Source organism: Sceloporus undulatus, chromosome 6, assembly GCF_019175285.1.
Source record: "Sceloporus undulatus isolate JIND9_A2432 ecotype Alabama chromosome 6, SceUnd_v1.1, whole genome shotgun sequence".
Lineage (NCBI taxonomy): Eukaryota > Metazoa > Chordata > Lepidosauria > Squamata > Phrynosomatidae > Sceloporus > Sceloporus undulatus.
The window spans coordinates 113,273,854-113,287,921 of NC_056527.1; the positions used below are offsets into that span (position 1 = coordinate 113,273,854).

At 44.3% G+C, this 14,068-nt stretch overlaps 1 protein-coding gene across 1 annotated transcript in view; it reads left to right on the forward strand.

Annotated features, from left to right (window-relative positions):
* The first annotated feature begins 2,333 nt into the window (after window positions 1-2,333).
* The window catches only part of LOC121933882 (T cell receptor alpha chain MC.7.G5-like), a 112,876-nt gene continuing 101,141 nt past the window's right edge, over window positions 2,334-14,068 (forward strand). The window contains exons 1-3 of the mRNA XM_042473874.1: window positions 2,334-2,379; window positions 3,055-3,353; window positions 4,158-4,254. Of these exons, the coding sequence (XP_042329808.1) occupies window positions 2,334-2,379; window positions 3,055-3,353; window positions 4,158-4,254 (442 nt within the window). The remainder of the gene's footprint in view (window positions 2,380-3,054; window positions 3,354-4,157; window positions 4,255-14,068) is intronic.

Sequence of the window (14,068 nt, forward strand, 5' to 3'; positions counted from 1 at the left end):
TGCACCCTAGAGATGAGTGATGATCTAAAGCAGTGGTTCTAAATCTGGGTCCCACGTGCCATTGGGCTTCAGTTCTGAGAAGCCGTAGACAATAGGGTCAATGGTCAAGTTTCCTGGATGTTGTAGTCATCATTATCTGGAGAGTTAGGATTGGGAAGCACTGACCTGGAGGAACTAAGCTGAAATGAATTTCTGTGTCTTCTTGATACCCTTTCCAGTTTCAAAAATAAATCTTCACATTTTGTTTATTTTTGTAGAAAGGGTCTATGGAGATTCTGTCACCCAAACAGAAGGTCCTGTTACCATCCAAGAAGGACAGCGTGTTTTGCTGCCATGCAAGTATGACACTACTTTCACTCCAACACTCTTCTGGTATGAACAACATCTACAAACTCCTCCTCAGCTCTTGTTAGCAAGCTACGGTGGTCAGGATACAGAGACCAAAGGGGGTTTTTCAGCAAAACTCAACAAAGAAGAAAAATCCTTTGATTTGACAAAGGATTCTGCTGAACTGAGAGATGTGGCTGTCTACTTCTGTGTTTTGAGTGCCACAGTGGAGAGGATGCCTAGGAAAAAGGGACAAAAACCCACCCAGTGGCAGAACACAGAAATGTTGTTGGATAGAAGACCATTAGAAGCCTTGGTGTGCCTGTTCTTGGCAGACGTATGTGCTGAAGATGAATATTTTCCTCCTGTTAATGCTAATAACTTTTTAGGATCCAGCTGACATTTATAGCATTCTAACACTCCACACATCAGATGAAGAGGGATACTGTCAACAAAGGCTTATGTGATAATAAATTTGCTGGCGCCACATAAATCTTGATTGGTTTTGCTGCAACAATGTACATGCCTGTTTTCGGGACCAAATCACATGTCTGGTTTTCAAATATCCCAAGCCACTTGGCTGTCTGAAGTGGATCAGCAAATACTCACCCTTGTCCCTTCTGGTTTCAGTGAAAGCTTGTTCTTGTTGTTAACCACCATCAAGTCAACTCCAATTCTCTATGACTGAGAGACCTCCAAATGACCCTGTCCTCAACCATCTTGCTGAGTTCCTGCAGAATCATGGCTATGGTTTCTTTGATTGAGTCTATCCATTTGGAATGAAATCTTCCTCTTTTCCTGTTGCCTTCCACTTTACCAAGATTATTGTCTTTTTTAGTGAGTTCTAGTGAAAAGTTTTATCACCCCCAAACCATCTGACTTCTTTTGATCCAGAAAATCTGACAGCCACCCTTTCACCACTCTTGTCCTTTCATGACACACTAAATCTGCAGCTTAAGATGGAAAACCATGAAGCCCTCCAGACCATCCTGAAAGGGTGGGCTGGAGGTGCCCAGTTTTTTTCTGGAGGGACACCACAGCAGCCAAATCGTGTGGCATCCCTCTGGACCAAAAAGAACCTGGAAAAAACTGGGTTCTTCTTGGGATGCTGTGCAAATGTCACAAGTGTGCACCAGTGATGTAAGCGATGTGCAACAATGTCTGTACACTGCATGTTGCTTACGTCATGATGGTGCCCTCATGTGGATTGGAGGCCATCATTATGCCACCACTGTGATGTGCTAGGGTTAGGGACCGTGCGGTTGGTGCGCAATCCCTAACCCTAGAATCGCTGCCAGGACACGGTTTTCCAGTAGTATGTACCGGGCCCATATTATAATACCCATTAGTAAACTGACCCAACAGACTTTTAAATTAATTTACCTAATTCATGATCTGTGGGCAGGTCTACACTGGCCAAAATACTCTGGGAGCTGCCCCTCGAGTATTGTGCCCCAAAAGTTGCCTCTAATTACCTCTGCGCTCCTCACTAACACCAGGCAGTGATGTGCACAACACCCCATTGTGCCACCCACTGCTATCATAAGCACAACTTGCTCCTTTTGAAGCCAAAAAAGAGCCACTCAACATCTATTATATGGCTGGGTGCCTCGTTGTGACCTCAATGGGAGCAACATGCACCAGCAGTGGCATCGCCAGATGGCACAGCAGGACACATTCTAAACAGCTGCTCCATGTCTCTACAGCCTAAAGAAGTGGTGCTCATTCTTGTAGACGTTGCACTGCTTCAGACATAAGGTGGAGATGTTGAGCCAGAGCTGCAGTCGATGTCCCAGATTGCAGTTTACGATGCAACACATAGAGATCCCAGGTCTTAACCACATCCTGTGGTCTACCATCCCACAAATTTAATGTGCTTTTAAAAATCCCCTTACCTGGATGAAGAGTCAACTGCATGTCACTGTATTCTCATGCAACACATGCTCAGAACCTGATGAGGACACAACTCTTTTTTTGATTCCATCTTGCTTGATCCAGGAAGAAAGATGTCTCTCCTTTGGACTTTGGCTGTTTTAATCACGGTGGTTTCAGGTGAGTGGCACAAATAAAATTGCTGTGTGTGTCTGTGTGAGTTGCCACAACAAACATTGCATTTTTATTATGTTTGGCAGCCACAAAGAAGTGTTTGGCCATTTAAAAAAAATCCTTCAGAATTATGAAATGTTTTAAAACTTGAACAATTGAAATGGTTAACCAGAAATTTACAATAGTTCTGAAGCTGAGAGTGTATCCACACTGTAGAATTAAAACAGTTTGACACCACTTTAAATGCCATGACTCTGTACTGTAGAATATTGGGATTTGTAGTTTGGTAAGGCATCAGAGCTCTCTGACAGACCAGGCAGAATACCTCATCAAACTACAAATCCCAGGATTCCACAAGATGGAGGCATGGCAGTTAAAGTGGTGTTAAACTGCTTTAATGCTGCTGTATGAATGCATCCTGGGGTTCAGCTCCTTGCTGTGTCTGTCAATACATCTAACATTACATCCCGTGCCTTAACCACTCACTGAGGATAATGTGGCACCACTGACCCCAGGCTCATGGAAAATAACAAGAACAAAGGTGCATTTGGCCATACTTCATCTCTGTAAACTACAAAACATTTTAAAACTTACTTGTTTCATTAGAAGCTGAGAGCCTCAGAACAGTTGCGGAATTGACCTCTTGTATCCATCAGTCTCATGCCTTTATTTTCTCTACAGAAGGGACTCTTGGATTACCCATTAACCAGACAGAAGACATGGTGTCTGTCACCGAAGGAGACCATATCATTCTTAAATGTATCTACGATACAAATGTGGATTATCTGTTTTGGTACATTCAACACCCTGGCCAGCCTCCAAAACTCTTTATGAGGGAGTTGGGAAGTGATCCTTCAGATGAGGGACGTGTCCGAAATTTCAATGTCGCAAAGAACAAAAACATGAGGACCTTCAACATGGAGAAATCAGCCAGCCAGATGACCGATGCTGCTGTCTATTTCTGTGCTGGGAGAGACACAGTGAGATGATGCTGAAGAGAAGCCCATCAAAAACAAACAAAGGGGAAAGACAAAGAATACAGCAAGAATATCTATGGGGCATCCAGGCCCTTCAAGATGGTCTCAGTTTCTTGTTACATGTTTGTGTGTGCAAGCTTGTAGCTGCGACAAGGAATTCTATGATTTATACTGGCTGGGAAGTAGAAGAGTTGTAGTCTTACACATCTGGATGATACCAACTTGGAAAATGTTGCTATTCTCTGAGCCAGAGAATAGATTTAGGGGACTAACATAATGTAAGATGAAACACAGCAATCTGTAGTTAACCTGTTGTCTGTCAGGTGAGGTGGAGGACCAATTGTTATAGCTGTTGTGTGTCTCCAAGTCACTTCCAATTTATGTTGACCCTAAGGCCATAAATTGTGAAATCATCTCACCCAAATTCGTCTAGTGGGTTTTCATAGCTGAGTGTGGAATCAAACAGAGTTGAAGTCCAACACTTGAACCATGATACCATGCTGGCTCTCAAAGGACCAGTGCTGTAGTAAAATTCAGCTTCCACCCCCTTCTCTGAGTGGAATGGGAGGGGCTCCATGTGTCCTTTCAGGTGACAAAATGTCTTGGGGCAGCCCTGTGAATTATCTCATGCGCAATGCTGACTCTATTGAAGTCACTCTATGGAAAGGGAGAGAAAACCACAAGTGGTTAAACAAAAACCAGAAGGTAGAAAGCAGCTTTAAAGGCAGCTCTGCTTTCTACACTGCAGAATATAACCACCCAGTGAAAGGATCTTGAAAAAATAATATTGGCAAAGAATCATTTTAGATTCAGCTTGCTTCAAGTAGATCCAGTCTAGCTCTCTACAGTTTCCTCACCATGATCTCTGCGCTGGCATTGATTATGTTACTGACCTTCACTTCAGGTGAGTATAATTTTAATTCAGACTTGTGGATTTCATTGAATAGATGGTCAGCTTGAAAAATTAATGATCATCTGCAGGGACAGATGAAGTATTTTATACAATCCTAGTTACAGTATTAACAGTAGGAGAGGTCTGTCTCAATCCTGATCATGGGGATCTGATAATGTGAGAAAGTGACCCCCAAATTTCAGACTCCAAAGGTTGTTGGACTTCAGTTCCCAGAAGCTCGAGCTAATCTGGCCAACAGTTGGGGACAACTGGGGACCCAAGTCTAGAAACTACTGATCTACAAAAGCTAAACTGAAGCAACTCTCTCTCCTTCTTTCTCTTTGTTCTTTATTGCCATTAGCCTCCCTGGGGCTCCCCAGCCCATTTCATTAACCATCTTCCACATTTTGTTTATTTCTGTAGAAAGGATCTATGGAGATTCAGTCACTCAAACAGAAAGTCATGTTACTATCCAAGAAGGACAGCATGTTTTGCTGCCATGCAACTATGACACCTCTAGCTTCCCATTCCTTTTCTGGTATGAACAACAGCCAAACCACCCTCCTCGGCTTTTGCTATCAAGCTATGATGGTCAGGATGCAGAGACCAAAAAGCGCACGAGGGAGTTTTCAGCAAAACTCAACAAAGCAGAAAAGTCCTTCGATTTGACAAAGGATTCAGTTGAGCTGAGACATACGGCTGTCTACTTCTGTGTCCTGAGTGACACAGTGAAGAGAATGACTAGAGAAGCAGGCCAAAAACCCACCCAGTGGCAGAACACAGAACTCCTGTTATTTAAAACATCACTAGAAGTTTCAGCATGCTACATCTGAGCACTTTTTGATATTGGGCTGTGGATAAGGTGGTAATGACAGCAGGTGTGTGTGCTCCAGGGGCAGACTTTCCTCACCCCAATTATAACTTGTTTGTTGACCATATATATATATAAAGGAACCTCCACAAAGTGCCTTTGAGATCTTAAAGGCTCTTCATGGTCAGCCCATCTCTTCTCTTGGTCATTCCAGGTGGTGAGAATTCCATAGCAATCTATTACCTCCTGCACAGAAGGCTTCCAAGGTTTGCTTCCAAGAGGCAAATTTGCCATGAAGTTTTCTTAGTAAGATTTGTTCTGAGGGGATTTTCCATTTACTTCCTCTGAGGTGGAGAGAGTGTGATTTGGCCAAGGTCATCCAGTGGATTTCCATGGCTGAACAGAGATTTGAACCCCACTCTCCCAGAATCCTGGTCCCACACTCAAACCACTACATCAAGATGGCTCTCCAGATTTTATTCAGAGGAATATGTGAAGGGATCTTGTAGGTTCTTTGAGACCAACTGCGTGAAAGAAGTTGTAGCATGAGCTTTTGAAGACAAGGTCTACTTCCCCAGATGCAACCTAGTCTATGAAAGCTTATGCTACAACTTCTTTTGCAAAGATGCTACAAGATCTTTTTGCATATTGGTAATCTAAATATTGCACATTGATAGTCTAAATATTCAGAGGAGGTTTGCCATTGCATTTCTCTTTTGGCGGAGAGAGAGTGTGTTGCCCAAGGTCACCCCATTGGGTTTCTATGGCTGTGCAAGAATTCAGAACCTATTCTCCTAGAGTCCTTGTCCACCACTCAACCCACTACGTTATATATTTATTACATTGCTATGCCATAGAACTCCAAAAATATTTGGTCCCATCCTCAAATTGAAGCTAAAATGAGAAAATTAAAAATCCTAATACTTCTCATGAAAATGTAATATATATAAAGAAAAACAGCTTTATAATAAAGCCAATGTGAAATCATCAGCTGTTTTCTGTTCTGATGGTATTTTTTCACAGCCACATACTTTCCCTAAAGTATGCAATGTTTATGCACTTTCCTGTATTGAGTAGTGTGTTGATACACTTTCTCCCAATACATCCATCTTTAGTTGTGCATGTTTGCTTGGCTATAATTCAATAATACAAAATATAAGCAAGAATCTACTGGTTGTAGTTTCCACCTAGTGATTAGAAACTGAAAGATAGGTGTGCAGTTCTGTTAACAGACTTGCAGGGCGTGTCTGCAGAGGCCAAATGTACCAGTCCCCTCCCCCTCACATTGATCTGGATTTATGACACAGGCCCAAAGGCCCAAATGGACTGCAGGCTGTCTACATGTGGGAAGAGGAACCTCTGCTGAATGCTGACCTTCCCTTCCTCTTCCCACTGTTCTGGGACTCCTTGGAAGCAGCAGCAACAGCTCCAGCCAAGGACGTAGCTAGAGGGGGGGGGGTTAGGGGGTTTGGTCCCCCCCCCCTTCAGGCCTGGGGACATTCAAGCTCCTTCCTCCCCCCCTCCTCCTCTCCATTAAAACCACGGAGGAGCTCCGAGAGGGAAAGGTGGAAAGACAAAGCAAGCTCTTTCCCTTTCGTTTCCATAGGAGTCATGGCAACGTGCTGTGGGATTATGGGTGTTGTAGTTCAGTGACCTCCCCATCTCTCTATCTCTGGCTGAGCTTTCCAAATGCCCCTCACCAAACTGCAAAGCCCAGAATTCTATAGCATGGGGGAATCTACACTGTTGATATAATACCCTTTGACACCACTTTAAGTGTTGTAGCTCAATTCTGTGGAATCCTGGGATTTGTATTTTTACAAGCATTTTTTTCCTTTCTAAAAGAGTACTGGTGCCTCACAAAACTACAAATCCCAGGGGTTTGGGTTTGTTTTTTTAGTAGCCCTGGAAGTTAAAAGTGGTGTCAAACTGCATTATTTCTACAGTGTAGTAGCTCACAGTGTTGCCACTGCTAAAGTTAAAACAGAATATAGTTCCATTACAGTGCGTTGTGATCTGGGTTGTTGTTGTTGTTGTGTGCCTTCAAGCCTTTTCCAACTTATGGCAACCCTAAAATGAACCTATCCTGGGGTTTTCTTGGCAAGATTTGCTCAGAAGAGCTGTGCTGAGAGGCTGAGGCTGAGAGAGTGTGACTTACTCCCCAAGGTCACACACTGGGTTTCATGGCTGAGCTGGAAATCAAACCCTGGTCTCCAGACTTCAGAGTCATAGTCCAACACTCAAACCACTACAACAAATTTTACCTTGTGGGTCTTACATGACAAATACCAAAACCCACACATTTGCAGTAACTTTATTAAGCCAACCTGCAGCAATAATCTACTTTGAGACTGCTTTGAGACTGCCCTGGCTGGCTCAGTGCTAGGGAATTCTGGGAACTGTATGGTACAAACACACACTGCAGCCAGGAATTCCACTTGTGGACATACATCTTTCCCCTCTTCATCCCTTGGCCTGTTGGACTGTCTTGTTTATGTTTTAATGATATCCAGTGCATTATTGCTGACCTGCCATGTTTGTTGCATAACCACATTGTATGTTTTTCTGAGCGATGTGATATTAAAATAGTTTAACAGTTTTTATATTGAGTGTTCAAGATGGATGTGTTTGTGATCAGAAAGAAAATAAGTTCTGACAGCAAACTAAAAGAAGTAAGCACATTAAATGTATCACAACTTCATTATAGCAAAAGAAGTGAAAGTTATCAAATTGGCATATAGAAATAAAATTATTTGTAGTGGAAGAATTATATTTTAATCTTTTGAAGTCTTTTATTACTATATTCACAATTACAAGAAATTGTAAATCTATAGTGTAATAAAATATACTGGTTTGTCAACTGGTCAATGAGAGGCTAAGTTAGTTTTACGTTTTAATATATAGTCCGTCCTTGCCTTACGTGGGGGATCCATTCCGGATCCTGCCACGTAAGGCGAATTCTGCCTATGCTCGAGTCCCATTGGAAACAATGGGTCTCATGCACGGCGGCGCGGGAGTGCGCAGGGCGCAACAGGCGTGCACACCCATTCAATTGAATGGGACGCGCCGCCCCTTCCATCTCACGCATGCCCCACGGCTTGAGCGCATATACTCAAGGCTGCGTATGGCGCGGGCACGCTGTATAATAATAACTTTGACATAAGCATTACATTGTTCAGGGACATAGCTGGACCCCCCTTCCATTAGAAAAATGAATGATGTGTGCTGCTGCCCTGCCACACCCAAGCCCCATTATAATGGTGGCACTTAGTCTGGACCCCCCCTTCCTAAAATCCTGGCTACGTCCCTGCTCCAGCTCAGCAGAGAGAGAGAGGTGGGGCCTGCCTTTCCCCTTAAAAGGGCACTGTCTCAGCCTTCTCCTCCCTTGTGAACACCAGCCAGCCTGCTTCCAGAGAGGAACCTCTGCTGAATGCTGACCTTCCCTCCCTCTTCCCACTGTTCTGGGACTCCTTGGAAGCAGCAGCAGTAGCATCTCCAGCTCAGCAGAGAGAGAGGCAGGGCAGTAACCCCTCAGACATCCGGAAGCTCCCATAGGTACCCTTCTCCTCCGTCAACTCCCTCATGTCTTGGGATCGTCACCCCATCCCTTCCAGCACTGTTGGACTGTATCTTTATTTTTCTGCTTTTCTCTTTTCTCCATTTTCTCCTGCCAACTGTTGGTCACCCAAACCTCTCTTCTCCATGGCTCCTCACACCTCTCCTTCTCCTTATCTCATCCCTATCCGCCCCCTCCCTAACTCCCAACTCCCATTCTCTTGTGCTCTCTGGAATTGCCGCTCCGCTGCCCCAAAAGCAGCGGCAATCCATGATCTTTTTCTATCACAATCATTTAATCTTCTTGCCCTCACTGAAACCTGGCTTCCAGCCCACGATACCGCTACCTCTGCTGCCCTTTCTTTTGGCGGTCTCTCTTTTACCCACACTGGCCGCCCTGAGGGTCGCGGAGGAGGGGTCGGCATCTTATTATCAAAGTCCTGCCAGTTTCAGGTTCTCTCTCCTCCTCCCAGCTATTCCTTCTCTTCATTCGAATTACACTCCATTAGACTCTTTTTTCCTCTGCAACTTCGGGTTGCCATCATCTATCGTCCTCCTGGTTCAGCGTCTCAGTTTTTCACAGATTTTGAATCTTGGTTGACATTTTTTCTTTCAGATACTGTCCCCTCCCTGATTTTAGGTGACTTTAACATCCACCTCGACGATCCCCAGAATTCCTCAACCTCTCGCTTCAGCTCTCTCTTAGCTTCCTTCGGTCTCCAACCCCATTCCAACTCTCCAACCCATTCCCTTGGTCACTGTCTCGACTTAGTTCTCCCCTCCAAGTGTGTCGTGTCCGACTACTTGGCTTCTGATTTCCCACTATCTGACCATCACCTACTTTCCTTTACTCTTACCTACATTCCTCCTCCCCGTCATACTGTCCTCCGCCAGTTCCGTGATCTTCATTCTCTTAACCTTAACCATCTCACTCAATCCTTGGTTTCATCCTTCGCTTCTCTCAATCTTGGGGACTCTGCTGACTCAGCTATGTCTTTACTGAATTCTACTCTCTCCTCAACTCTTGACAGCTTTGCCCCAGTTTCTACACGCGTGTCCTCCTCTTCCTCTACGACTAGGCCTCAGCCCTGGATCACTCCCACTGTTAGATTTCTCCGGTCCTGCTCCCGAGCAGCTGAACGTCTCTGGAGAAAGTCCAGGGAGTGGGCCGACTTTATCCATTTTAAGTTCGTTCTTTTATCCTTTTCACGTGCTCTGTCGATGGCAAAACAAGACTACTTCAAATCATTGATCTGCGCCAACGAGAGGCGCCCGCAGCGCTTGTTCTCCTGTTTCAACACACTGTTAAAAACCCTCTCCTCCCTCCGTATCTCCATTATTTTCTCCCTCCGACTTTGCCAATTACTTCATTACAAAGATCACTACCATTCGTTCTGAGTTAACTCCTCATGATTTGGCTCCCACCATTAATCTCCTCACCCCTCCTACTAATAAACTCTCTGTGTTTCCTCCTGTTTCTTTGGAAGAACTCTCTTCGCTGCTGAACTCATCCAAACCTACCACCTGTTCTCTTGACCCACTTCCTTCTCGTCTTCTAATCTCTATAGCCCCCTCTTTGTTACCTTCCCTCCTCTATATCTTTAATCTCTCTCTCTCTTCGGGTTCCTTCTCCTCAGTCTTCAAACATGCCTTAGTTTTCCCTATCCTGAAAAAACCCTCTCTTGACCCCTCTTCCTTGGCTAGCTATCGTCCAATCTCTCTTCCTCCTTTTCTCTCCAAGGTGTTGGAACGACTCGTCTATTCACGCTGTCTTGAGTTTCTTGAAACCAACTCCATTCTGGATCCCTTCCAGTCTGGTTTTCGCCCACGGCACTCCACAGAGACGGCCCTTATTAAGATCTCGAATGATCTTTTGCGGGCCAAGGCGAATGGCCTTTATTCTATCCTTGTCCTACTCGATCTGTCTGCGGCCTTCGACACCGTGGACCACTGTCTCCTAATAGATGTACTCTCTGACCTTGGTTTCTCGGGCCTTGTTCTTGATTGGTTCATATCTTACTTGTCAGATCGATCTTTTTCAGTGGTCTTGGGTGGTCAGACCTCGTCTTCTGTCCCCTTATCTGTTGGAGTTCCTCAGGGCTCTGTTTTGGGTCCCCTTCTGTTCTCTCTATATACACTCTCCCTTGGCAAACTTATCAGTTCTTTTGGTTTCTCCTACCATCTTTACGCCGATGATACCCAGCTGTATCTTTCCACCCCTAATCTTTCACCAGAGCTAGAGCAGCAAGTGTCATCCTGTTTAACAGCTGTCTCCCACTGGATGCACCATCGGCGTCTGAAGCTCAATATGTCCAAGACCGAGCTTCTTGTTTTCCCTCCTGAGCCCACCCTTCACTATTCCTTTTCTATTTCCGTCAATAACATCTCTATCCAGCCGGTCCAGGAAGCCCGCAGTCTCGGTTTCATCTTTGACTCCTCTTTGTCATTTATCCCACAGATCCAGACTACAGCCAAAGTCTGTAGATTTTTTCTCTATAATATCGCCAAAATCCGTCCATATTTCTCAGCTTCTACCGCAAAAACACTGGTCCATGCCCTAGTGGTCTCACGATTAGACTACTGTAACCTCCTCCTGGCAGGGCTTCCTCTCTCTCACCTCCACCCATTAATTTCTGTTCAGCATTCAGCTGCACGCATTATTTCACTCGCTCGCCGTTATGATCATGTCTCCCCTCTGTTGTCTTCCCTTCATTGGCTCCCTCTTCCTTTCCGCATCAGGTACAAACTTTTGCTACTCACCTTTAAAGCCCTCCATGGGCTGGCCCCTCTTTATTTAACTGATCTTCTCTCTCCCTACATCCCTACTCGCACTCTCCGCTCTGGTAGCCAAAATCTCCTCTCTCAACCCAGGATCTTCTCTGCCCCGTCCCCGATCCGTCCCTTCTCTCTAGCTGCCCCTCATTCCTGGAACCTTCTTCCTCTGCATACACGGCTCATCACTTCCCTAACCAGCTTTAAAGCTGAGCTGAAAACCATATTGTTTAGGGAAGCGTTCTCAGGGAATTTGTGATTGTTATCTGGCTGTCTGACAATATTTGATGTGATGTGATTTGTTTGATATTTGATGTTTTTAATCTGTTTTTTCCTTTCTATATGGTAATTTTATCTATTCCTCTTTTAATTGTTATTATCTTAGAATGTATGCCTTGTGCAGGCTTTTATTTACTTCTAATTTTACCGACTTTGTACAGCGCTGTGTATAATTACAGCGCTATAGAAATAAAGTTTAATAATAATAATAATAATAATAATAATAATAATAATGGGTAGTACTACAGCAAAGCTGAGCCATTCCTGCTTTAAAATTAATTTAAAAGACTCACCTTTTGCATCAGATCGCTTTGGAAAATCTGGAGCCCTCTGTAGAGACATGGAGCAGCTGTTTAGAATGTGTCCTGCTGTGCCACCTGGCGATGCCACTGTTGGTGCAGGTTGCTCCCACTGAGATCACAACGAGGCACCCAGCCATGTAATAGATGCTGGGTGGCTCTTTTTTTGCCTCAGAAGGAGCAACTTGTGCTTGTGATGGCAGTGGGTGGTACAACAGGGTGTTGTGCACACCATTGCCTGGTGTTGCTGAGGAGTGCAAAGGTAACTGGAGACAACTTTGGGGCCACAATACTCCAGGGGCAGCTCCCAGAGTATTTTGGCCCACAGATCATGAATTAGGTAAATTAATTTAAAAATCAGTAATGAGATTTTCTTTTCTCTGGGGTTATTCACATGGTGAAAATGATCCAGGATGAATTCGGGCTGAATCACTGTTGTTCATATGCATCTCAAATGCACTTGTTTCAATTTTTTTTTTTGGGGGGGCTGCCAAAACCTCCACTTAACCTGGGATAATTGATACTGGGTCTTCTCCTGAGTTTTTAAAAAAATTCGCATCACTGGCAGTGTGAATAACCGATGCGAACAGACTTGGATTAAACTCTGCAGCAAACTTTGAATGGGTTTTGAATACATTTGCATCGTTGACTCCTTTGGGGACAAGGCTTCTCCCAGCCGACTTCTTTCCCTCTACACTTGTTGCTCTGGTCTAGCATCTGGTGTCTAGATCAAGAGAAGTAATAGTGCCACTCTATTCTGCTTTGGTTAGGCCCCACCTGGAATATTGTGTCCAGTTCTGGGCACCACAATTCAAAAAGGACATTGAGAAACTGGAGCCATGTGTCCAAAGGAGGGTGACTAAAATGGTGAAGGGTCTGGAAACCATGCCCTATGGGGAACGACTTAGGGAGCTGGGGATGTTTAGCCTGGAGAAAAGAAGATTAAGAGGTGATATGATAGCCCTGTTTAAATACTTGAAGGGATGTCATATTGAGGAGGGAGCAAGATTGTTTTTTGCTGCTCCAGAGAACAGGACCAGGAACAATGGATCCAAGCTACAGGAAAAGAGATTCCACCTCAACATTAGGAGGAACTTCCTGACAGTAAGGGCTGTTCTCTTTAAGCAGAGGCTGGATAGCCATCTGTCAGGGATGCTTTGATTTGGATTTCCTGCATGGCAGGGGGTTGGACTGGATGGCCCTTGTGGTCTCTTCCAACTCTACGATTCTATGATTCTATGATTTCCCAGGAGGAAAGTGGCATCTCCTCTCCATCAGACTGCAGAGGACAAGCCCAGGTCTGGCAATGGGGGATCCCCCCACCCCACCTCAGCCACCAGCTTCTGCTCTGATCTTGAATAGTTGTGGATTGATGCCCTTCCATAGTATGAATAACAAACCTGAAAAGTGTGAGGTTATTCACATCATTCCACTAACAAAAAAATGATGTGTGGATGACCCCTCTCTCTACTACTGGTAACAGACGTTCCTGTTTTAATATGTTTGGTCAGTAGAGGGCAACCTTGACATGATCATATACCTTACAAGTTTGTCTCTGAGTACTTGCTGTCTCATCCCCCTTCTCCTCTCATAGCAATGCCTTTTTTTTTTAGAAAAAAAGAAGTCTCATCAGCATGACTTGCTCAGTGGAGACATTTCTTTGGGGTTCTTCTCCAATATGTCTCTGTGAGGTGCATACGAGAGAAGGCAAAGCTGGGACAGAGATAATTTGGGAAACAGAGTCAGACAGATGAACTATAGGGGTAGAAGGAACATTCTCTAGTATTCATTTCTTGGTCGAAACATGAGTTTCCTGACAATCAGCAATATATGTTGGGTAGAACAGTAGTGCAGAGTCATCTGTGTAGAATTCCCCCTGCATTCAAGTATCGGAAAATGTTTTTGAGGATTTTTCTATGCAGAGAAAGACATGGCATTTGCTTTTGCACAAAAAGAAAAACAAATCCCAAACACATTTTCTACACAGAGCCATATTTTTTTTCCCTGTGGAAAAAATTGTGTGGAACATTACAGGACACTCAAATACATGTAGAAAGCATTGCAAAAATATGAGTAGCAGAGAGAAAACTACAGTAATTATTAGCCCTTT